The sequence below is a fragment of the Lagopus muta genome, chromosome 6 (assembly GCF_023343835.1).
Source record: "Lagopus muta isolate bLagMut1 chromosome 6, bLagMut1 primary, whole genome shotgun sequence".
NCBI classification, from domain to species: Eukaryota; Metazoa; Chordata; class Aves; order Galliformes; family Phasianidae; genus Lagopus; species Lagopus muta.
Window position 1 is genome coordinate 43,332,306 of NC_064438.1, and position 26,515 is coordinate 43,358,820.

At 48.0% G+C, this 26,515-nt stretch overlaps 1 protein-coding gene across 7 annotated transcripts in view; it reads right to left on the reverse strand.

The window, feature by feature from the left end:
- FOXN3 (forkhead box N3) overlaps positions 1-26,515 on the reverse strand; it is a 202,266-nt gene that overhangs the window by 97,346 nt on the left and 78,405 nt on the right. For 3 of the 7 annotated variants that reach the window (XM_048950113.1, XM_048950112.1, XM_048950108.1), the window contains exon 2: positions 20,598-21,154. In XM_048950113.1, coding sequence (XP_048806070.1) covers positions 20,598-21,140 — 543 coding nt within the window. In that variant the 5' untranslated portion in view covers positions 21,141-21,154. Of the gene's footprint in view, positions 1-20,597; positions 21,155-23,137; positions 23,163-23,385; positions 23,506-24,995; positions 25,020-26,515 lie in introns of those variants that run through there. The other 4 variants (XM_048950110.1, XM_048950107.1, XM_048950111.1 and 1 more) reach the window with 3 other exon arrangements.

Sequence of the window (26,515 nt, forward strand, 5' to 3'; positions counted from 1 at the left end):
ATTAATTTCCATCTTATGACACTTGGCGTGCTGCTTCACTACCTCCTCCAAGCCAAAAGTCAATAGTGTCTCCAATCAAAAACAAGCAAGAAAGGAAAAAAATCCCTGGATAGTATTTGTCTCCCAGGCAACAAGTGAGCAAGGAATGAATCCCAGCCCAGCAACCTCAGCACTGGAGTGCTGCAGCCCGTCTGGCTCTGCCTCCGATCCTGGGCACAGCACTCAGCCCCTGGCACCTCCTGTTCAGCTGTGGCTGCTCCTGTATCCGTGGTTCAGGTTGTTACAAACAAGGACAGTGCTACCAGGAGTTTCCTCACTTTATCCAAGAGCAGGCTGTAACCACAGGCAAGCCATTCCAAAGGTATGACTATCAGAGAGAGAAACCAACACATGGAAGTTACCCCATGAATACTTAGGGCTTGATAGAATCATAGAATCATAGAATCACAAGGTTGGAAACGACCTATAAATCATCTAGTCCAACTGTCTCCTCATCACCATTGCCACCACTAGCACTAAACCACATCACGCAGCACATCATCCAGATGCCTCTTGAACACTGCAATATTTTCTACAAGAAGCTTCCTGATTATGTTCACAATTATTGCGAAGATATTGTTATTCCTTCTTCTGTTTACACACACAAACTGTATTTAGGTACTGTTCTTTCTGACAGCTCAAATACCCAAAGGTGACTTCCTTCCAGCCATCAAAACAGGTGCATTATCAAGAATAGGTGTGAGACATTCAGTGCCCAATTTCTTTCCCCCTCAAAATGGACTGCATACAAAAGTTTTAAAATCCTACTTACACAACCTGGTAGGATCCAAACAACAAAAAAAATTGGTCCTGCTAGTAGAAAAATCTGTTTGGAACTTTAAAATAATATATAAAAAAAAAAAGAAGCTGGTTGTTAGCTCTGTCAATCATTAGAGTTAACAGCATTATCTGCTATTAAAACTTCATTGTGAAGATTTTGCTTCCATATACCTCACACCACCGACAGCCTAGCCCTATGCAGTACTTACCATCTGCCCAAAGCTCCATTAAAAAAAAGTCTCTTTCCAGGATCAATGGCTGGGAAAAATACAGACCCTGTCTATATAAGAATTCTGGCAAATGCTTATTTAAGGAATTTCATTCCCTGGTTGTTTTAGCACTGACTTGAAATTTGTTAGGAATGCAGCTTGTTTCCACGGTGGTTCTTTTTAATGCCAGACAGTCCATCCCAAATGAAGCTTGGGAAAGAGAGCAGATTTAGAAGCCACAAAACATGCAGGTTCGGAGTTGGACAGTCACAGCTGTGCCACTGCTTGGCTGCCTGGGTCCAGTGGGGCACTGTGCTGACAGGGGAGCAGCAGCACGGGGCTGCTCACATCCCACAGCAGGTCTCTGCCTGGTGCCCAGTCCCTCTCCTCAAAGAAGATCCATGGGGACTGTACCCTTCTGCAGGACAAGCCACGGTGACACAGCAATGTTCCTCTTGGCACAGCACCGAGAGGAAAAGCAGGGCTCTGGCTGGGCACAAACCAGCTGGGAATGGTTCGCCAGGCAGGCAGAGAGCAGGCATGGAGGGGGAGCTGGGACAGGCTGGGCAGTTGGCTTTCAGTCAGTGAGCTTGTTGGTCCAAGGAAAAGAATCCAACAACTGCCCCCTAAGATGAACTGCCAAAATAGTAAGGGATGAATCTTAGGACTAAACTCGCCAAAACCAAACTTATCAATGGAACAAACTAGGAATGCCCCCATTACCCAAATCCGGTGGTGCACATATACACTATCATTTCTAACTATTCTGTCCTGATTACTGTGGCACTTTAGGAACTATGAAAGTGAGTAGAAAAGCGGAAACTTCCTATTAGTTGAAAAAGGACATTTCCAATTAGCATCTGCAGTTCCAAGTCATCACGTCTTGAAATCATAGGATGGTGGCACATCAGTCCCTGGCTCGGTCAGTGTAAGCCAGTGCAGTCATTAACACAGGACCTCTGAATAACACTAATGACACTTTCTTGCAAAGATAAGGAACCATTTGGTGTCACTCATCCCCACTGCTGATATATAAGTTTGCTCTCAGCATGGATGAAACCTACTATTGTTACAGCAAATGACCTCTCTGCAAGTAATAGCAGAGAGATTACTGTGTATCAGAGGTTCTTATTCTGGATAAATATTTATTCCGTGCGCACTGTGCCTCTCACAGTAGAGAACTTGAAGCAAATCTTCACTCAGATTTGCCAACATGTTTACCCACAGGAATGCCATACAGCTCTCCCACAGGTGTCCACGTGTGCCACCCAAACATAGGAGTGTTGCTACAAGATCAAACTTTAGTGAGCCAGTTTTCAAAAGGAAAGCTTCAATAAAAGAACTGGATGATGGAAATACACGCGATGCCGCCACACAATGTAAAGCAACCACTTGAGTAGCTACAGGCAGGACCATCTGGGATACATGAACAAATAACTGTGTTTTTAGAAAGAGATTTCAGTGCCTAAGGGAAGAGAGGGAACCATTTCTCAGCGTTTAGGACCGTATCACACAACACTGCTCTTGAAGTTGTGCAAACAAAGTTGAAGGCACAATGGGGAACAAGCAGCTGATGATACAAACTTGAACCCAGTCAGAGGACTGAAGCCCACTGTGATCATAGCTGCTTTGTATCAGCACCACAGCCACGGGGCTTCCAGGGCAGGAGCTCCTCAGCACTCAGAGAGCACATTCTGGCAGCTCTGTGCTCCCACCTGCGGGAAGCCCTGGGCCATGCTGCCAGCACTGCAACACCCTGCTCTGCGCTGCTGATGTGGGACTCACTCCAGATTGAAGCTGCTTCTTTTACTCCAGGCAGGGGCAACAAGCTAATGCCAGCATCGGGAGAAAACAGTGAAGCTGGTCTGCTGCTCTGTTTAAAACTCTGTTGGTTATGCTTTACTCATTGCGATTTGACAGTAAGGACAGACCAGACATTGTTTGCTCTGCTCACCTGCATTGGTTCTCTGGTTGTGAACAGTTTTTATGAACACTCACAGACAACACTAAACCTTTATGCTCTTCAATAGCTCTGCACCCTGCAGATGAAAATGGTGGGTTCTCTATTTACCTCATTGTTAAACAAATGAAGTAATTCACAGAAAGACACAAACAGAACACTAGAATCATCTTAGAATCAGCTAGTTTAAAAAAAAAAAAAAAAAAGAGAGAGAAATACAACTGCTCAGGAGTTCTTAAAGAAAGAAAAACAAAGCCACTGCCAATGATTGCTATTATTATAAAACACATTCCTTAGATCCTCTGTAATATCACATAAAAATTGCAGATATTCATGCAGTCTACGGGTAGATTTTCTTCATTCTTTGCAAACATTTCTAGCACAGACTTGTGAAATTCTATACAGCCAGTTTTAGAGAGCTGCACTACAGACCTTAACAGCAATTTTAATGACAGTAACAACTGCGCAGTAAGCATTTAATTTTCATAAACCCGCACACAAAATCCCCTGAACCTGTGAGCTTCAGAAATGTCCCCTGCCCTTCAGAGGAAAGTTTGGCACAGTTATGTGGCAGTTTGACACAATACAGAGAAAATAAAGCCCTATTTGCATGCAACATGACAAAACCCTCACACCCACTTCTGCGTGTTTTCAACACCTTTCCACTAAGCCCTCAACCACAGCGCAGATCAGGCACAAAGCTGAGAAAGAGCTCTGACTAGTTAAAACAGTTACGTGGCCATAAATACATGCTCATTTGATATGTGAAACAAGTGGTGTGAAGGGAAGGATTGCTGGAGCGTGCTGTTCCACCCCAAGTAAACCAGCTGCATCAAGAAATCACCACTATTCTCAAGAGAACAAAAGACTGGGGCCTTTCAAGTCTTATTTTGCCCCAGGTAAAAATATCCATTAGCTCAAATTGCAGAAGTTCAGGTCTCTGCTTTCATGCTCTTCTCTTGCCATTTTAAACTCATTTGCTCAATGAACTCTCCCAGACATCAATATATCAGTTGCTAGATCCTTGTCCTGCCACTGGGACATTGGTCTGGTGCTGCCCAGGTGGTGTGGGGCCATAAGCATCTCGGTCCCCAGAGTTCTCCCCCATTCACCGTGGGCAGACTGGGGAGCTAGGTGAGGAAGATCTCACAAGACAAGATCTTCCCCTAAATGGAAAGTAGGGTTATAGTGAGAAGAGCTACCTTGCCTAAACAAAATAAATTCCCCACCTCCCCTAAACAAGGAGCAGCCAAGCAAGTGATTAAACCAGGAACAGAGGCCAGAACAGTGCTGTAAAGTAACAACTAGAGAAAGGAGAGATGGGGTCCACAGTTCTCCTGCTCCACGGGCAAGACCACACAGCAGGTTCCTGCAACATTAGCAAGCACTGTCTAAATGCACAGCCATACAGAAAGCCAGCATCCCTCCAGAAGAGGAGTTCAAGTCTCACCAGCTCAGGATACCTGAAGTTTTCTCTCTTCACACGCACAGACCCCCACAGACCAGAGCCCAGCTGTGCCAAGGCCCCACTCCTCCCAGTGGTACTGCTTTGGGGGCAGTCCCAGCCTGACTCCAGAGGGTGCCCCCAAAGCAGAGCCACAGGCAGAGCAGAGGGGCTGCAGGTCACACCTGAGCACAGGTTTAGGCTTAGATTTATACAAATTAAAGAACAGAGAAGTCAGAAATGTCTTCCAGTGTATAGCACAGGCACCCAGCAAGACTGACTGCCCTGAAAATCACCAACCCAAGGCATGTCCCCAGAGTCGGGGCTGCGCATCCCATGATCTTCTGTGCAGGGCTGCTGTTCCCACCATGATTACTCTGCCAGATGACACCATGTGCACAGTACAGCCATCGCTCCTCCCCAACCCCCCTACTGCCTGTGACATGCAAGCCTTGTACTCCCGCCAGCAACATGAGCTGGCCCCCCACCATGACCACTGCCTGCAAGCCACAGGATATCACCACAGCAGTGTCCCATGCTCTCATAACAAAGAGACTCCTCTGACAGTCTTAGGAGATGGCATGTGGTATCACCGCTCTCCGTGAGCCATACTTAGCCTGTTAGGCACCTCCTTGTTCAGTACGCAAACAACCCTGTAAAACTACTTCATAGCCAAATGGAAATCCTGCAAAAGCCTCAAAATACTGCCCTTAAACAAAGCCTTGCTCATAGCTAAAGTGGACATGTGCTGTTCCACTGCAATGGCTGGCAGCCCCAGGCCTGCCCAAGGCCAACCAGGCCGGGGGACAAGGAAAGGCAGCAGCAGTGCCCAGCAGGAACAGGGCGCGGGGTCCAGCGGGTCCAGGGGCACAGGGTTAGAAAGCAGGGAGCATAGAGACAGGGCTGTTGGTGGCCATCACAGCGAGCCTGAGGAGACAAGGAAGCAAGCAGCATTGCTACTGCTGGGTCAGCCCACAGAATTCCTGGGTACACACAGAATGTGCAATTAGCCCCACTCTGTTGAAAAACTGAGGACACACAGAAACAAAAGAGTACAAAAGAAGTGCTCAAGGTCACCTATAAAGTCAATGGCAGAAGAAAAAGAGAATCCCAAGACTTCAGAGCAGCAGCCCTGTAATGGCCATGCAGGCGGTGTGTCAGGGCCATGGATTCAGCACCCCAGTACCAGACAGCCAATGTGCCACACAGTGTCCGCGGGCTGCCTCACACAGCCAGGGAAAATACACAGCACCTTCTCCTGCAAATAGATGGTTACAAAGCATCTGAAAACCCAGAATGATTTTATAACAACCCTTCACACAACAGATACTCAAAAAATTATCCAACACTTAGATCAGTGCTGGAGGTCGGTGGGTCAGGCGTTGTCTGCCAGCGCATTAATGATGAAATGAGCAAGGGAGAGAACTTCCAGGGGAAAGGGTTAACAGCTCAGAAACCGGTGGGAGGGAGTGGGTGGGACTAACTCCATTAGCAGCCACAAATAAACATAGAAATAAAGAAGACTTGACAAAAGCTAATGGATTGGCACCATTTTCCCCTGTAACCATTTAATGTGGGGGATTTTCCTTGTTTAGTGCTTCATTTGATTCACGGGATGAATTGAGGGGAAAATCGAGGCACAGTGATGGACAGCTGGAGATGCGGCCTGGCAGCAGTGCTCTGAGGTGGGCCTGTGCACCAGGCCAGGTGGCTGCAGCCCGGTGCAGCCCAGGCACTGCGCAGGCACACACCAGTGCCAGGCCCCGCTCACTGCCCACTGCCGTGGCACACAGCAACACACGTTTCTGCCACCTGTACACATCCCAATCCCTCCTTCAATCCCACTTCAACGTCAAGGTCAAAAATAGTTATTTTTTACCATTTTTTCTCTTTCTCATGGCTGAATGACAAATGCTGGGGAGCAAAACAAACCATTCCAGCACTTCAAACTTCCCCCCCCCCAAACAAGACAACTCCTCGGCTGTGCCCAAAGCTCTGGCTCACTTGCTCAGTGCAAATCGGTATAAAGTCAGGGCAGCACCTGCCTGTAGGAGCACCAGGGCCTGAGCACCAGCACTCACCTGTGCTGGGCTTGTAAAAACAGTAAGGAGAGATGAGGCTGCTCAGTCTCCAAAGTTTTGACAGTAATATTAATTAATACTGAAAAAGACAACTGCCCTTCAGTTTTAGCTGAATTTTTAGGTGCCTGAGTTTTTCTAAGCACAGCTAAATGGGTTACAAATGGGGAAAGGCAGAAAGCAGCGGATGCACCACACCACAGCTCAGCACGAGGACCTCTGCAGCATGAGCCATGCCATCAAGCGTATTTCAGAGCAGGTAATTAATACTGCCTTTCAGCTGCCCTGAGCACTTTCGCCAACAAAACAGATTTAAAAAGTATGCAGGTAGTTTATTAAACAAGGCAAAAAAAAAAAAAAAAAACATTAGACAAATATGACAGATTCACTGGTGTGAGTTGATTTAAAGCAAAAAGAAGACAAATATTTCCACCTAGACATGTTTAGGGAAGCCAGCAAGTCCTTGATGACAATCTGCAGCTTGGCAAGAATAGGGCTCACGGGTTTATTCACGCTGTTTCCCAGGCAGATCAGTTCCATATAAGCAAAGCATTCCTCAAAGTTCAAATAACTAAGGATCCTCATTCAGTATATATTCTTCCTCCGATTAAAGTCCGCTTCACTTTATTCCAAATCCCACAGTGATGTAAAGGAAAAGCAGATTTCCTTAAATTTGCAAGAGAATGGGAGGACATGCACCACAGGCAGCAGAGCCAGCCTGAGAGCAAGCAGAAACAAACCCTGCAGCAACAGAAACATCACTCTTCAGGGGGCTGCTTCGGCCAAGCTGCTAGAAAACAGGATGTGAGCAGCAGTCGTGTGTGCAGAAGAGAGGTTATTCAGAACAGTGAATTCACACACTGACTGGGTCTTTTACTCTGTAAGGAAACGGTGGGAGGAAGGGGGAAAAAAGCTTTCAACCCACACACCACAGCCCTGCCTACTTGGGTTTTCCCCAGTCTTTTTTTTAACTTCGTTATCTAACAAGCAGTCCTTTTCAAGTGTGATGTTAACAGACAGCCACCTGTAGAACAGGAGTGTGCTGAGAGGAGGAGGAGGAACGACACACTGCTTAAGAAAAGGATCCCGTGGGCATCTGCAGGCGTGTGGGACTGGTGCAGCTGGAGAATGACACGTGTCTGCAGGAAGGCAGGAAGGGCTGCACGTCGTGGAGCATGGAACTGGGGGAAAAGGAAAGGCCAGGGGAAGAGAAAAGGAAAGCGATGCTCTATGATGAGAGTAAGAACTGCTGGGAATTAGAAAAGTAGCAGCAGTGCTACACAGGGCTACCTCACCATCTGCACCACTTCTTGGTACTCACCGGCAGGCTATTACTCATTATAATCATAGTATACAAAAAGGCTGCTGATCAATACTGCACAAAGGTGATTAGTGCTCAATGATTAAACATCAGTGCATGAATTTATCTGACTCAATGTGCCTGAAGTGGAAGGAAACAGGGAGAAACCATTTCTGAGTGGACTCCAGTAACAAAAATTGACAAACCATCCAACATCAGATGTTAACGCTGTGAAGAGCTCAGAACCGAACGATGGAAAATTGTTTTCTTCCAAATTATTCAAGATCAAATGTGCCTTTGAACAAATATTCCCTCTAAAGGAAAAGAAAATCTCATTGAAGAATGCCAAAATGAAGCTATTCTGATGACACGGCTGTCACACAAACAGGCCTGCTGTGACCTGAGTCACTGTTCCAGGTCTTCTGTGATCTTCTTCGCTATCGGTTTCGCACAGGAAGCCTTCACGTTTGACGCACCAAAATAGCAGATGGTGTACAAATGAAAAATTTTGTTCAAAAAGGCTTGCAACTTCCTTCTTTTCTTAAATGCTAATGAGCTTTCAGCACAGCATAAGGGTGACTTAAAGCCTTTAACCCTGCCATGCTGTCCCTCACACCCATGCATGTGAACAGATGCATTACTAGGTGATGGAAACAATAAAGAACTAAGAGAAAAGAAACAAAAACAGCAATAGGAAATGAATACTAAATGTGAAAAATAATGTACTCCCCTAGAGAAAAAGATGTATACGTAGACAACAAGGTCCAAGTTGCTGAAGCTCCTACCTAAGGCTGAGCAAAAAGGAAGGCACGCTTTACGATTAACTACATCGACCTAAATGACCATTAACAACTCTGAGAGAAGCTTCAGGTCTGGGCAGCAGACCAAGCCCTGCTGTAGAGCAAGAGCCAGCCCTCGAGCATGGTGGTGGTGTGCAGATCCGCGTTTGCCTGCCTCACACAGGAAACTGCAACAGCAGCCCCTTCCTAGGGAGTCCTCCAAACAGTCCCAGGCCTTAGAGCTGGGTCCTGCTACTGCAGACACTGAACTCTGCTCTGCACTGAAAAGGATTTCTCTAATTGCTGTTTTTTCTTCACAAAGGGCTCTCTGGGGAAATGCTAAACACACCACCAACAAAAGAAATTTGAAGAAACTTGACAGACTACAGCTTGATGGTAAACCTCCAGAATCTGGCTTCAATACTGCCAATTCATGGCATTGTACCATACTGGGATTTCAGGTGTTTTTATTAGAAATGCCTAAGATGATCCAAAATCATGAAAACAAAACATTTCCAGTTGTCTTCATTTCTGTAAAGAGATGGTGGGGATCTTAAAGACTCTAAAATAAGACATCTCCATTATTTTAAATAGTACCACGATTTTTGAGCCAAACTCAGGAATGTTAGGGTACAAATCTGCATAGAAACTGCTGTCCCCATCCCCATCACATGCATTTGCACTTTTACACACACATCTGGACACTAGCGTTATTCTGTCTACCTTAACAGCCACACAACACAGAAAACCCATCTGGATCATTACAGAATTGCCTCTCTTTGAAAACAGAACTGTGTATCTGTATGAAGAATGAGAAGCAATCCCACTCTGTTAGCAGAGCTGAAGTTACACATGGCTTGAATTGAAAAGCCACTTAAGCAAGCTCTGGAACCATCGTGCTGTTCAAACTGATGCCAAACAACAGGAACTGACAGTCAAAACAGGAAAAAACAGAGCTCACTGATGAAGCAAATTCTTCCCCCCCCTTCCTAACGCATGGCTAAATTAAAGATTCAGGGTGCAAATCCAAAATCACGTTTGTGACCCCTAATTTATAAATTGTGAGGGAAATAAATTGAGGTTGATGCAGCACACAAATGGGTAATTGTACCGTAATCAAGAAACAGAAGTTTGTCACATCAGCTCAAGCCCAGCCAAACGGATTTTTGGCAATAGTGTCACTGGAGGGTGAGAGGGACTCGAGTGGTGGTGAAGGAGCAGATGCTTATTAGCAACAGCAGTTAAATCATAAGCGTGCATACTTAGAAACTAAAATAATGCACATATTTTAGCTAGGGGAAGAGGACTACATTTTCCTACACTTTTTCCCAAGTCAGCAGAAAAACAGGGTAAGAAAGCAAGATCTTTCTTTCCATTTCAATACTACAAATTAAAATCAAAGCTTTCTAAATGAAAATTTTGTATTTCTTCTCAAGCAAGAGGGATGACAGTAAAGCTCATCTCTTCATGGAAATGGTCATAATTACATCTCTGTTTTCCCAAATTCCAAATTACGCAGCTCTAAAAACCAACAGCAAATGACAGACCAAAGCAGACTTCTTATGCTAAGAACAGGGAATTATTTCCTCCAAACAGAAGCAGCACTGCCCCAAAAGGTGACAAAGTCTTACAGGTGTTTTAGCAAAACCTAGAAGTGTAAAAAATTAACTGAAGTAGAGTTGTTGGTTTTTTTCCACATTTCAAGTTCTGGTGTCCTTTAGGGGAAAAAACAAAACAAAAAAACCACAAAAAAAAAAACAAGAGAGACAGTTCAGGTTAGTATCACGCTTCAGAGCGATCTGTTCAGACTGACTGGTAACCATTTGTGGCAACACAGCACATCTGTCCTAAGGAAATTCTGCATGCCACTGCCACAGCATGCTGCTTTCCCAATGCAGGGATGCGAGCAAGTAGAGAGCTTTGTGTGACAGTCCAAATCCACTGCTTTTTGTTGCCATTTCACCTCACAAATGTTTTGATGATCTGAAAACCAAAATGATTATGGTAGTGTTTATATACATACACACACACATATACATATACACACAGGGATAGAGAGATACAAAAATAAATGAATTTAAGCAGAAGAGGAGGTAGAGCCTGAACAGTAAAATTCCATTTGTCTCAATAGCTGGGAGCTAGCTTCTTCAGTGCAATTTATCTCTTTATGACAGCTTCTTTCCTCTGTTGTACAGCCCAAAGTCTAAAAAGCACTAGAACTTGAAATAAATTGGAAAAACAAAACAAAAAAAAAACAACCCTATTCTTACAACAGTGAGGGCTGCATATTAAGCACTGAGCCCTGAGAGAAAACATTGATCTCTAGGGAAGGGGGGCAAGAGAGAGAAAAGCCAAATTAATTAGTGCAATGAGGCAATTATGTAACAATAATGTGTAATGTCAATTGCCAGAACAGAAAAACAAAGCACTTGCCTGGTCCCACTATCTCAGCCACTCCAACCCCATAACTTCTAGTCCCTCCCAGCAAAACACCTACATCTGCAATCCCTGTAAACCAATGAATCATTTATACCTCCGATCCACGGCACGGAAGTACTTCAAGAAAGGTGAATGAATGCAAGAATCCTACCATTATTTTCACTGAAGTTTACAACTGAATGCAATCTGTAAAGGCGATTCCTGCAGGATGAAATGCCTTTTGACCCAGGAGCTCTATACCATTTTTTCTCCAAGTCTGGGCGTAACTGCAGCTCCAGCTCAGCCTGCATCATGCAGTTCTCACATCCATCAAGCATTCCTCTCCAAAGACTTGGCAGCGTTCCTAAGAGCAGTGAGGATCCCTGGACATGTGGTTTCCCTGCTGTAGGGCTGGAGAAGGCTGCACACAGACAGACTGTACAAGATAGTGACACTGAAGAGAAATTTTGCAAAAACAGTTATCCTGCATGGAAAGGATTTTACTCTTAAAGACAAACCATGTGAAACAATTAGTTGTATCCAACAATTTAAGGAGAACTGACCTAACTGCAAAACTGCAGCTTTCATTACATTCTGTATCACTTACTCCTAACAGTGACAATTACCTCCTTCCTGCTTATCTAAAAGCAGAGCATTTCAAAACCTCCTGCCCAATTCAGAAAGAGCATGCATAACCTTCCCACTCTGCACCTTTCAAATGAAAGGGTGAGGAAAACAGACAAATATGAAAATGAAAGCTTGAGATAAGGCATGTCAGTACCCAACCCCAGCCTTTATTAACCCCCACAGCCCCTACCAGTTCCACTGGAGGCTTTTCTTTCCACAGTGAGATCAGAAAAACATTTGCCATAGTTAACACATCTCAGTGAGTACCCTCCCACAGTAGGCAGCCATGGGATCTCATAAATACAGCTCTGGAGCAGAGCCTAATTTTCTGCTGATAGCTTAAATTAGTGAGAAATAGTGTGAATTCTGCTGTTAGTATTCAACTAGATTCTCTTGTGCAAAATCCCATAGATAAGTTTCTGCCCCACGCAGTGCCAGAGACACTTCTCTGCTATTCAGATTTCCCCATACAGACTTCCATTCATTCCTCTGCTTACCAACAGGTGTTTTTCAGCAACTTACACTGCTGCTTCAGAATCCTGGTAGTACTCAACTACTGGCAAATTGCAACTGTTCACTGCTGCAATGAAATGCAGCAGTTCAGCATGCAGGAGATAGAGTTTGGGCATCTTAAGTCTCTGGACAGCAATCTGGTCTGTTTCCTACCGTATCAAGGAAAATCCCCCTCACATTTAAGATCCCTGGAATGAGTCCTCTCACAAACTCCTACACCGGTTTCCAGGGTAAAGTTTTCATAACGCCCAGAATGGAATTTGAAAAACATAACTAATACATTAAAATGTACCGTCTCCAAAATGACTATTATGGGTAACCGAGTAAGAGCCAGAGACATCATTTATGGCTACAATTGCTGCTTTCTGCAGCCCTCAGCTGTCTGGTATTTACCCAAGAGTAAACCAAAAGCAGCTCCCCTGAAGTTGAGAGTCCAAACTGGTGGAGAACAGAAAAAAAAAAAGTAACATTTCAGGCTTAAAAGGGCCTATTAAAAACAGGAAAAAATATTAATGCTAAAGTAGTTGGGTCACTGCCCCTGCCTGCTTCCACACCTCGTGCACCTCAGTCCACTGGTGAGCCCGAGGCCACTCGCATCCACAAGATATGGAGGGTTGTGGTGACGCAAGCTGAGCAGCTGTTGTGTACATAAATCTTGACAGCACTGGCCCCTCTCTCCTACCTGCAGCATCTTTCAGTCCCTGAACTGAGCAGGTGTCCCACTTCTGGCCAGTGCTGAGGCACAAGAGGTGCAGAACAGCTGGGAGAGGGGCAGAGACTCACTGGAAACTGAGCTGAACGGCAGGTATTGGGAAAGCAGTTAGCTACCAGAGAACTAAAGCTATACTGCTGAATCGTAAGAAGCCAGCTACTGATGCTGAAGAAAGCAAAATCTCATAGTTCTTAACAAATTTCTTCTTTACAATCAACTATCTTGAGCTTAAGTACCAGAAAAGCAGCAACGTGCATATGTGTTTCATTAAAGCAAACTTTCTTCACTAACTTCTTTTGCGTGGCGGTCAGGAAAGCTGCACTGGTTCAAAATACCAGATGATGAATCAAACGATAAGAGCAAATACTCAGAGAGGGAAATCTTAATTAGCTTAAAAAAATACATACCAGTGTGCAGTGCAATGCTTCCCAGAGGCTCACTGAGCAATACTTAACCAGATGCAGTTGCATGGTTTTTTTGAAGGAAATCTGTCCACACATGTAACTGCAGCATAGTGCACTGCATTGTTGCAGCTACATGGGTTGTCTGCACCTTGCCTTATCCAGCAATGTTCTGCCATTCTCAACAAGACAAAAGTCAGTTACTTCTAGTTCTAGACACTGAGTCACCACTGATCAATACACAATTACAACAAAAAAATTAAAAATAGAGTCAGACTGGGCTTCTTTTCCACGCGGATTTCAGCTTGGACCATTTACCTAGATTTACCATGAAGACACAGCAACAAGACAGCTGAAAATAATTCAGAAGGCGGCAGTGAGCTGCAGGCCCAGCGGGCCAACATCTGAACAACTGAACAGAAAACAGAGCTGCGCAGCAACCTGCTACCAGCCCGTCCTGCACACAGCAAGGAAGGCTCCTCAGCACCTCACAGGCTGCCTCAGGCTGCCCAAGCAGCACTCACAGTCACACCACTCAATCACCACCAGCTCTTCTAAAAGCTTCTCAAGAGGTCTTTACCCAGGAATGACGCTGTGCAGCACAACCTGCTGCTCTGCTTCAGCCAGCAGGAAGCATTCCGCTTCCCTCTCAGGGAAAGAGAAGTCCAAGGGACACACACACAGTAGCTAAAATGGATACTTTGCTGTTTTGGTGAAGAACTGAAGTGTGAACATTCAGCCACATGAGAAAGCCCAGTGAGTCCTTACTTCCCAGCCTGCTGCTCAGCTGCACATCAACCCCTCTCCACAGGAAACTCCCTGCAGTTCCCCAGGGGTCAGCATTTCCTCATGGGCACGTAAGGCACTGCACTGCGCTGAATTCTAGCCCAGTGCTGTACTCAGAGCACAGAGTGGCTGCAGAGCCAGACTGGGACTGTGGGTCTGCAGCGCTCTGTTATCTCCCCAGGAAGAAGGAAGAAGCACTGGGGGGCAGCGAGGAAATAGACAGCTGCACAGAAAAGCCTGACAACTGATTTTGTGGAGATCCTTCCTTAGCAGTATCCTCTCAAAACAGCTTTTGAGAGGATATCCAGCACAGCTCCCTCAGAACTATCTCCACTGCTCACGTCCCCACAGCCCTGCCCACCCTCTGCTCCAGCTCTAAGCTGCCAGCTGCTGCATATCTGAATGGAGCTCAGCCCACTCTTGTGCTGCCGCAGGTACCACTTGACCACAGAGACCACAAGCCAAGCAGGGAGCTGAAAAAGAACCAACCAAATCAGCCCACTGAAAAATAATCCCACTGAAAACAGTTCTCCAGCAGCTCACTGTGCAGTGACACAGGTGCTGGGAGAAGCTGGAGAGGGGTCGCAGAGTGACCCTGGAGAAGAGGGGGTTCATCTGTATATCAAAGGCTGTTGGGAAGTTGTACCTAATGCTGGCAGCCTGCACTTGGCTCAGTTTAAACCAGCTGTGAAGCATTCTCAACACTGGCCCCTTGAACAACTGCTCCCAGGGGAAAACCAGAGCCAAAATCTTCAGAAGAAGAAAGGGAGTCTCTTTCTCCTGGAAGCATTCAGAGCCTGCCTGGCTATGTCCCTTTGCTGAGGGTGTCTCTACTGAGCACGGGCTGGGCTGATCTCTGGGGTTCCTCTAAGCCCCAACCCCATGAGCTCATGTGTGCCCTGTTCTCCCTGCGGGGCTGGCCTCCGTCAGGCCTCTGCTGTCACTGCCCCTTGGGCACCTCAGCCAAAGGTACTCCCCAGCCGCCCCTGTCACAGCTCCCTCAGTTGTGTCAGCACCACTGACTGCTGGGCTGTGACCTGAATTGAGGAACTGAGCTGAAAAGCAACTTGAGAATTCAAAAAGAGAGGAAAAAAAGTCCAGCTGGATCTGATCTGCAACTAGATCCAGGGCTGGTCGCTGAAATGCCACAGCGTGTCAGCACACTGCTGGAGCATGCAGCCCAGAACAGGGAGGAGCTGTGGCCGACAGCTCGCTCCATCCGGCCCGCACAGCCCAGGCACAATGCACACAGAGCAGACCAGCTCTGCTCTCGTGTCCAGGCCCCACAGCACTAACACACCTCACCATGTCTGCATGGGTCAGCTTCCCCCAAATAACCAGGAGGCCAACTGCCTGTCAGGGTACATTCAGAGCCCACCACAGCTCCCCAGGATGGGGACAGCCCACTGTCTATCTTCTATAAGGGTCAGCTAACACCGGTAACTGAGACAGGAGGTGCAGAGCTCTCTGGATATTGCCAGCTTCTTATCACTATTTGGAAAAAAAAAAACCTAATTATGTGCCGTGCAGCTCTAAACCAGCACACACACGCAGTCTCTACTGCAAAGAATAAGCAATGATGTAGTCAACCAGCTGGAAGCCAGCTAAGTGGAAGAGTATTTCCATGCAGAGCTTTAGGAAATCTATTATTTAAATATTCTGTATAATTCCTTGCTTTTGCACTTCAAAAACAAAGCTGAAAGGGTTCAAGAAAGCTCTCCACAAATTGTCTAGTATCCAGAAATTCTGTATTAGAGGAAGTTTCTAGAAACTGCTATGATTTCTCTAGAAGAAGATGACTCTCTTTGCTTCAAAAAATAATTTGAGGGGAACATTTCTGGTGGCTGAGAGCACATATATGACAGACTGAGATATAAGAAAATTGATCTGGGGTTAAGCACAACAAATTCTAATTTAAAAAACCCACACTTTTCTTTTAACAATCTGGGACATTAACAATTGGATCTGCTCATTTAGGATATCATTTTATTAAAGGCGTCAGCATCATATGAAGTCCTTAACATGAGTCTGAAGGGTTTTTCCACCGTAGTTCCAACCAGATGTTACAAACCCAATGCAATTCTGGTGCTTGTGCGATGTGGGTCAGGAAAGGTGGTAACTGTATTAGAACTGAAGGAGATTGTTTCCATACCCAGAGGGCCATACAGCTTTCAAAGGACATCCTCCTGAACATCAGCAGAGGGAGGATACTGCCACATCTACCACCTTCGTGTGTATGCAGATTGGATTAAGAGATCTCACAATAAAGAACAATCAGACTGCCTTGCTTCTCACACCAGATATCTCTTATCTTCCTGCAGGGCTCTACCTGTCAAAAGCCCAGGCAGTATCACCTCAGAGGAAGCATGCTGGCTGCAGGGTCTTCTCAGAAGTTCCCATGCTGCACGTGGGGTCCCACCAGCTCCCTGGCCATGGCACAGACCAGGCTACATGGCATGAGGACATCCCACACACGCCAGTAACTCAGGAGACCTCGGGTCCCACAGCCCACTCCAGACAGAGGAGCAGCCTTGCTGGATCTCTGTGACCCAGTTATGATCCATGTACTTCTAAGAATAACCTCAATATCAAGTGAGAAGAATTTTCTTCTCCCATCCCCATATCATGTCCATTACTTTCATTACATTTTTATTGAGACATCCCTCAGCACAAGCACCAAACAAACCTTGAAGATCTTGAATTTCCCTAGCATGCACCCAGCTCGGAACACGTGCACATTTCTCTGCCTCAGACGAGCAGGGCAGACACAAAGAGGAGCCCACTCTGTAGGAGGGATATCCGGAGCAGCACAGATCGGGCAAACAAAGGCAGCAGAGCACAAGGCACAGGATGAGAGCTTCCTTTTCCATAGCTGGGCTGCTGGGTGAGACCAAAAAACGGCAGAGAAGCCAGTGATGCCAAGCATCTTTCTCCTTCATCCACTCACGTTTGATAATAACAGTCAGCAAAGTTTGCATTCATAAAAGGCACAGATTGATCACATGCCCTGAAAACACAACCTTAGTGGCCTCTGTTCAAAGCAGGAATCCCTACATGGATAATAATAATAATACAGATCTTCAAGGAGAAAAAAAATGGGGCTTATCGCAAAATATTTCAACAGACCCTTAGCTACAGCAGCACTAGTGGGCGCAGCTATAATTACAGCAAACCTACATAATGCGTCTGAACTAGCTTAGCCCTTTCCCTGCGAGCAGAGGAGCTGCCACATCAGTAACTCCGTTGCTAGGGCAACTGCTTACTTTCCATATCAACTGCAAACGCGTTGCTATGGAGACGCATATACAAGAAAAATTCCTCTCCACAGCCAAGGACCAGATGGCAGGGAAGTCAGAGAAGTCACGGGCTGAGGGCTGTGCTAAACGGGACGCACACTAGAGGACATTTAGATCTGTGTGCTCACGATAGGATTAATCTGAATGACTGAATTCACAAGTCCAGCAGTATAAACAAAGCCAGGGAACTCCTCTTGTGCTCCCCATCATGTGACACTTTATGCTCCGGCCAACTATTATTAAACTGCTGAGCTCAATGCAAAGAGGTTTGCACAATCAAGGGCTCAGCGTTTTCCCTTCTTCAGCCCTCCTGCCTGCCTCAAGCCAGCAGCAAAGTTACACGCGGTCACTGTCGCCTTGCCCAGGGAGCCTGATGGCACGGCAGCTCTGTGCACTGCAGCAACACATAAGCACAGCTGGGGATAAAACGTCTGCTCCCTCAGAAGATCCAGAACGGGGCAAGCTGGAAATTTCTTTCCATTGCAAGGATCTCACATTTTAGGAAATGCGAGCATCTCACATCACAAAAGGCGAGCATTCACACACATGCAAGAGCAGCAGGCTATTAAATACGTATTTAGCCCCATGAATATAAATGAGCGAGCCCAAGACTGAGGGAACTACTATGTAGAGGGAATCCAAAAAAGAATTAAGTGTTCAGCAGAACTTTTTTTAGAAAAACCATTACCAAAAGGCTATACAAACAAACAGTGGAAAGCACAACTCAGAGAGGAAAGCTTCTAGCTTTCCAGCGTGTGTCAGCGCACATCAGCTAGCAAATGCCTGCAATTCCCAGCACTGATTAACTCCTTCCCTGCACTCCATGTTTCGGAGCCCAGCTTGTTAGGATTTCAGAGATGCCATTTGCCAAATGTTTTTTGTCACATTCAAACAGTAAGACAAGCACACTCTAAACCTGTAACTTGCAGAATGTGGCAACAAACTGGAAGAAGTGGCATGAGATGATTCCCTGTAATGGAGAGTTAACCCAACCCCGAGGTCCAAGGAACCCTATGAGATTTGCAGGCTGCTGTCAGCAACAGAGCTGCTTGCTCTGAGGCACTCGAACTAACTCTGGAGGTGTGTGAGAGCACATGAATGTCTTTCAAAGCCAGCAGTTGGAGGTTAGTGCTTTCCAAGTCCACAATTAGCTGTCAGGCACCTGATTCAGCAACCCGCTCCCAGTGCCAGCTCTGCACTCCCGTCCCCACCTGCCACGTCCCTTGGCCAGGACGTGAGTTAAGCGACCTGACTTTGTGCATTTTAAGTTTCAGACTCTCTTCTCAGTTACCTTAATGCTGGCTACCAGCAGGGTGACTGCATAGTTATTAAGGGCTCAGGAGCATGAAAAGATGGAAGGAATTATTTTTCATATCCTATGCTTTTCTAGGGAAGTCTAAAACCCCACCTTGTTACTTCCACAGGCAAGGGCTCTCCCCACACCTTATTGTCTTGCTGTTCAACCACGGCTCTAATCATGAATTCAAGACATAGGTGACTACTCATGTATTGTGCTTTTCCCCTTCCCCGTGGAGAAGTGCATCATGGTATGGCTCTTGTGATCTTAGAAGGCTGCGGATATTCGACAGATATGCATGAAGACAGGTTCCTCATAGGAAGGAAACGGTAATTTAAATAGTCAGCTTGTAAACAAAGGAAGGGGATAGAACAAATGGCAGCACTAAACACATGCCTTGCCAGTTACAGCACTGGTCGTTTTTTTTAACATGTGCTGTGTGTTAAGGTTTCTTATGGCCTGGGACAGGATCATAAAAGGTTGGTGTGGCCCTTGCTATTATAGTCTTGCTTCCAAACAAGAATTTGAGGCTCTGGCTTACATGAAACAAGATCCAGTTCAGGAACAGGTTTTTTAATCTCGTACACAATCTTTCACAGCAACGAATTTATAAAAATACCAACATACAGCATGTGGTCTCCAATGCGTGGACAGTGGATTTCAAGGAATGACATTGAAAAAAAAAAAGTAGGAAATCAGTAATTTAAGAAAGTAAAGCCTTAAGGAAAAGCAAATTAAGTAATCTTAAATAAAAAGTTGTTAGCTTAGAGTAATGTAAGACTCTTCATCCAGAAAATACCTTCTACTCCAGAGTATTTAAAGTTAAATCGCACCCAAACTATGGAGAACAGCACCACCAACAGAAGTCTCGCTCCAGGGTAACCAGTTACAAGACTATCACAGCACTAACCTAACAGCCTAATACAGCAGCTGAGAGCATCTATTATTTCTGCCAGAAAAAAAAGTGCTCCCTTTCTGATCTTCAGCCAACTGCAGAGCAGCCAGCGACGTGATTCTACCTGCTATTTAGTTCACCAACCTGTGGGAAGGACTGTGAAATTAATCTGCAGGCTGGTATTTTTATCAGTATGCTCGTACTTTGCCAAAGATTCATCCCAGATCGCAGGTTCTGGAGCCCGCCCCCTCCAGAAAATGCTATCTGCTCCCAGTCTGGTTTATGCAATAGAAGGTTATGCAAAGTCCTGCCTCCGCGGCGCGGCTCGTTTCCCCATTCCCTCGCACACAGCCTCTTCCTGCAGATGCAGCTGAGGATTCAGCAATGAAACCAGACAGCAACAGCAGAGATCTGAAAGCAACAATCTGCTCCCCAGACTTCTGCCACTGCACTGTTCTCAGAAGCAGCAAAACTCCAGAGACAGAACGGCTGAGTTTCTGGTAACTTTCACCTCTGATGCCAGACCTATCTGCTCTGTTTGAAGAGTTTCTGTTTCTACTTGTAAGAGAATGAAGCTTCGCCCTTACAATTCAGTACTACTTCTGCTCATTTAAGAAAAAAAAGAAAAAAAGCCTCTTTTCTGAGTACAACACAGATCAGGGAAAAAAGAGATGGCCTCTTACGTAAGGCATACCCTTTCACTATATGTTTGTATAAGCCAAGAACAGCAAGCAGCCTATTTATAACATGATTACATTCATCTAGTAGAGCTGGAAACCATTACCACAGCACGGTAACTAAAAACAATATTTAACCACTATGCATGAAGACACCAGCTGGGGAGCAAAGAAAACACACACACCGACTGCTTTCTTGCTGATGTCTAGACAATGAATTTAATAAAATCAGAATGAGCCATGCTAAAGAAATGCTGGTTTTCTGAATGTAATGAACTGCATTACCAGGGACAGCGTTGTGTACTCTACATTTTACAGTTATGAATACGTTCTGGGATAAGCCGGTGAGTTTTATCACAGACAGGCCTCCACAGTTGCAAACTTACCTGACTTCTGTCTTTGTCCACTTTCTTAAAACACTTATTCAAGGACAGATTATGCCTTACAGAATTTTTCCATCCAGTAGGAGCGTTTGCAAAATACGGAAAGTGTTCTAAAATCCAGTTGTATATATCCTTTACAGGCAGTCTTTTGGTTGGCGAGTCCTCGATGGCCATAAATATGAGGCAGCTAAAGGAGTAAGGAGGTTTGCAGTTGGGGTTCTGCTTGGCATCATAGGGCATGTCCGAATGGGCGGGGGACGGAGGCGTGTCATCACCAATGTCCTGAACGGGGCTGACGCTTCGTAACACCGAGTCCCCAAAGCTCTTCAGCAAGTTCTTGCTCTCGTGTAACCAGTTCAAGTTAGTTAGTTCTTCATCTTCCATGGCCCCTTTATCTAATCTGATGGCAGGCAAAGAGAAATCTAGGTCCTCGTCATCGTGAAGCGCCTTTGACAAATCGCTATCTTGGTACCGCTGGCTCAGTCCGCTGGGAACGCTGATTCCTGAGCCCTCCGGCTTCTTGCTGGGCGGCATGACTGGACCCATTGAGGCAGAGGCTCCTGAGAGTCCCACACCGAGGGGAAAAGAAACAGAAAAAAAGTTATTAGCTGGTAAAGGTACCGCATAACATTTTGACAGCGTTTCCCCACCAGCTGCTTGGCCTCGTGCCATCTGTTTTAAAAACAACAGACCCACGTTAAAGCTCACTCCCAAACTCTGGGTAAAATAACCTGAAGTCAAGGCAAGTAAAGAACTTTCAATACATGGAATGATATGATAATGCCAATATGCCTCAGTTCTCTCTGTACTTGAAGCCTTACACAGGAAATCCTAGGGACACACTCCTTTAATAATGAATATGTGTATCAAATCATTGAATACTCCGATCATATCACTTTAATAAGCATGTAAATTTAAATTTAAAAAAAAAAAAAAAAAAGAGGGCTTAGGTGCAGTTGCTTCAGATTAAGTTCAGCTGTTTCAGTCTTGAGGGCAACACAACAGCTCTGTAATACAGCACTGTAATACAGCTCTGTAAAACAGCACTGGCTGAGGGCTCACGCAGACAGGCACCAAATCCAACTACAGGCATTGCTGCAGCAGAACTTGCAAAGCAGAACAGGAGGGAGGGAAAGCAGCACACAGTAGCTTTGGGACCAGGGCCAATACACAGGGAAACAAGCGCCAGAGGAATAGAGCACTTTAAAAGTGTATGTAAACAGAGAGGGCTTTAACCTGCACTGAGCTGCCCTCAGCCGTGGCCCAAGGCAGGCAGGAGGTGCTGGAAGGTGAGCGCAGGTTGAGCTGACAGGGATGGGGGGACCCAGGCAGCCAGGGAGGATGGAGCTGGGAGCAGCGTGTGAGCAGCAGCAGCACTGCAGGAGCAGCACAGCTTCCCTGCCTCTGCCGTGCAGTAAAAGTGCCAGGACTGAGGACTGGGGGCACGGCCAGCTGCGAAATAAACACTGGTGAGGATCAATGCATTTCAACAGCAGGCAGTCTCCTGCACCAGTGCAGAGATGCCCTGCATCCAGGGGACCACTGACACAATTCCTACAGTCACACTTGATACCGTACTAAAGGGCAAAAAGCACAGGCGGCAGCAAAACAAGCAGTGCATCTATCAGGAAAAATGGGAAGAGAGCCATTCTGGGAAAGAAAATCAACGGGCTTCTTTCAGACGTTACAGAAAAGTGAAAAAGGGAAGTTCTTCGGGTCTTCCTCCATATACTTCCAATCGACGCGGCCATTACCGAAGCAGAAAGGCACGGCAGAGGTACAGCCGCCACACGGCCGCCCGCTGGGCCGCGGCTGCCGGAGGAAACGAGCTGCGCCGGAGCTCCGCCGGCCCCGGGCGGGCACTGCCCTGCGGCGCAGCGCAACTTCGGCTCCGGATGGAAGTTGCGTCCCAGGAGCTTCGGAACAGGGAATTACGCGACGGCTGACAGTAAAGTAATGTAATTGCGCCGTCACCATGACAACACGCTGCTCTCTTTCTGTTTAATTCGCTTATTTCGGCGCCCCCCCCGAAGGGCTGCCCCGCGCCCGCCCTCCCGTTCCCGGACGGGAGCAGCCCGGCGGGCCCGAAGCCTCAAGCACCGCGGCGGCACTCGGTACCCGGCCCGGGGGGCGGCGGGGCCGCATCTCCCGGCGGGCTGGCTCGGCCCTGGGAAAGGACGCGAACGCGGACACGAGGAGGAATTCGGCGGCCGCCTCTCCCCGCCACCAGACAAAGGAGCGGCGCTCACAGGGGGGCCCGCGACGGAGCGAGCACTTTTAACCCGCCGCCAACCGGGGCGCTCGGCGGGGTGCGCGCAGCCTCCCGCAGCCGGGGCCCCGCGCGGCGCCGGGGTTGCGCGGCGGCCGCTGAGACGACGCGGGGGAAGGAGGGGGGAGGGGGCGGCCCCCGCGCACCGCTCCCACCGCACTCGCCGCCCGGGCGGGGGGCGCCCGCCCATTGGCCGGCGACGCAGCCAATCAATGCCGTTGCTAGGCGACCGGCGCTGCTCAGGGCGGGCGGGGGAGGCCGGCGGCGCGCATACCTCCAATGCTGGCCAGATGTCAGCGGCCCTCCGCCCCGCGTCGGGACGGCAACTTCTGCCCGCGCCCGGCGCGTCGCTCCGGACGGGCCCTCGGCCGCGCGCCGGCACCCCGAGTCCCACCCGGGCAGCCCGGAGCGAGGCCCCACGGTCCGGCCCGGCTGCAGGGTCACGGCGGCGCGCGCGCCAACTCCCGGCCAAGTTGCGGCGGGGCCCCGCGGGCGGCGGCGGCGGCGGCGGCCGGGGCTCACCTGGCGGGGGGCGGCCTCAGCGCGGTCCTTCCATGGCTGCGGCGCAAACTTTCATCTGACGGAGGCGGGCATGGTGCGCCCCGCCTCAGCCCGAGCCCCGAGCGCGCCGCGGGGGTCCCGGCGCGGGGCGCTCCGCCGCCTGCATGGGCTCGGCCGCACCGCCCCCCACCCCGCGCCGCCGGGCAGCGGTCCGCCCGGCGCGAGCCGAAGAGCGAGAAATTGTTTCCACCGCAAACAAAAAAGGCGACACATGACCAGGGAGGAGGGGAGAGAGGGAAAACGTGGGCCGGGCCACCGCGCCGGGAGAGCCGTGGAAGGGAGGGAGGAAAGGAGGGAGGGCCCCAGCGGGGGGAGGGCGGGCGGCGCTGCGGGCGGGGGCGGGACGCGGCGGAGCGGCGCGGAGCCTCTGCTCAGCGCCGGATCGGGGGCCGCTCCACCGCGCTACCGGCAGCGGCTGCGCGAGGGGCCGCGGCCCCGGCGGGCGCAGCGGGGCCCGGGGTACATCTGCCGCGGGCGGCCGGCAGCCGCGCCCCGCCGGGGGCCACGCGGCTGAACCCCGAGCGGCGCCGCGGCTTCGAGCGGCCGGCGGGCGCCGAGCCGCAAGCGCGGGCACGGGCGGGCCGCCCCTCGGTCCCTTCCCGCAGCGCCGGCCCGCTCCCAGCCGGCGGCCGACTCCTGCGGAGGACGGCAGAGCCCGCGAGCCCCCGGGGCTGCGCCCGTCTGCAAACGCGGCCGGTACGGCGCCGTGCCGGGCTCCTCGGACGGCGGTCTCCGGGCTGCGGCCCTGCTCGGTTCCACCTTGGCACAGCCGCACGGCCCTGGCTGCGAGCCCACCGCTACTTCCGCGGAAAACGAACCGAAGCAGCACAGTTGATTCCCGCGGCCCACAGAACTGTGCTCTAAAATTAGGCCCGATTTCGTCCCAGTGAAGTTATCTTGACATAACTAGTATCAAACTCGATTAACAAAACCGACCTTAGCACGCCTCTCTTAGACCAAGGGGAGTGACCTAACTTAATCTAACACGAAAAAGCAGCTGCCCAGCACAGACGGTGCCAGTTGCGCTGCAACATCCTGTGCACTGCGCATTTGATCTCACAGCTTCTGAGCGTCACAGCACTAAAGCACCTCCAAAACAGGTACCAGAAATTGTACCTGAGCCACAAAAACCAAGCGTTTTCCTCCCTGAGTAAGCGAGGCTTGCAGATTTAGCATACTTGTAAATTAATTTTCCTGTCAATACAGAAAAGGCCTGTTGCTCAAATGCACAGTGTGTGTTAGAAGCACAGGAATGCGTACAGAGCCTACATGCAAGTTGTTCCTAAGCCAAGAGGAAAAGCATTTTAGCAGTTTTACTTAGAAAAGTCAGGACAGCTGCCCCAAGACCTTACAGGCCTGCACAGTGTTCACCCTGCTTAGCTGGGATCATTACTAGGTTCCATCGCATTTCTTTGCTATTTTCTGAGGTATCGGTTACCTTTTTCAATCTCTGCCATCTGCAAAAATTTTAGACGAGAGACCACTTAGTTCTCAGAGCACAAAGCCAAAACACATCTCATCCATTCTCTCAAACAAGCCATTCAGCCATTCCTGCCATAACTCACTCAGACCTCCTTTTGCCGACAGCCTCCCCTCCCCAACCCAGCGAGCTGCTCTTTCGCATTCTTGCATATTTGCAGGAGGACCCGCCAGCAGCTGGATTGCAGCAGGCAGATAAGAGCTGGGGCAGCAGAGCCACACTGCCAGCCGTGCCCTCTGACCGCCCCAGCACTCAGAGTCAGCAGACCATCAGTGTGCACAGCTCTTATCTCATGGCCATTTTTGTTTGTAACCCAAACTAAATTAGTAAGCCATCATGCCACTCATCTGAATTTACTCCATATGCTTTGTGAATCAACATGTCTCCTTACCAACTAGCACAGAGATCTGTCACATTTATCTTCACTTGCAAAGTCAAGAGTCTGAGTATTTGGAGAAGAATTCAGCTAATGAGAAGTGCTCCCAAAGGGAGAAGGGGGAAGACTCATGGGACACAGCATGGTATAAAAGAGGATATTGCATCTTGCGCAGAACCTTATTATGTACATATTCTATTCAGGTATACAGCTTATTTCTGCTCAAAATTAATGGCAAAATTCCCCGTTAGTGCTGATACAATGAGATCAGTTTCACACCAAGGCAAGCCACCAAATTTACTTGGGTACTGATTTCACCATTTCTTACACAGAGGTAATACTAACTCATTTAGCAAAAGATTGGCAACATCGACAGATGAAAACTATTTGTACATCAAGACCAAAGTATATGCAGTACTAAAGGGCAAACAGAAGTCCCAACAGTGGAGCACTGCACTTTAACCTCATGGGCTAATATACAACAGTCTAATCTTTCCACTCAGATTTCAGAATACCAACTGCAGATGTTTCAGTATCTTATTTAACCAGGATTTCCAGCCATCTCCCTATATTCCTTCATCTCTTATCCTCCCCCTAGATTGGAATCCCTGATAACTTGCTACAAGTAATGGTTGCAAAATGAGCACAGCAAGGGTCACGGGCTCCTACCAACCCTGCACAGCTCATCTACCCACTCCATTCCCCATCTCAGCAGTGAACACCTTCTTATGCCAGCATTACAGCCATACCACACCGCCTCGCTAAATAGTTCTATTTACTGCCCTGTGACCACCCCAGTCTCACCATTCAGTACACATGTCCTCTTATCCTCATTTTTAAGTCATCGTTTCTACCCCAATCTCCAACTCCAGTGCCATCCTTGACTGCCATCCTTGTCAATGCTCATTCTCTCTACACCACCATTAAGTTTCCTAATTGAGGCATGCTACAAGTCTGCTAAGCTTGCTTATGAGGATTTATCATTTGACATGCAGCTGTACCAAACACACTCAGTTCTGAAAGACTCCCAGTGCACACAGAACCCAGCAAAGACAGGCTGCTACCTATGTTCCTTGTGGCCAATGAGATCAGCCTTTCACCACGGGACATCCCAGAGCTGCAACATTACCCACCAGCCCTTGTTCCCTTCCTTCTTCCAAACAGAAGAACTGGCTTCCATTACCACTCCTGCCATTTCTGAATCTCTGATATCTCTCAGGCAATGGATTTAACCT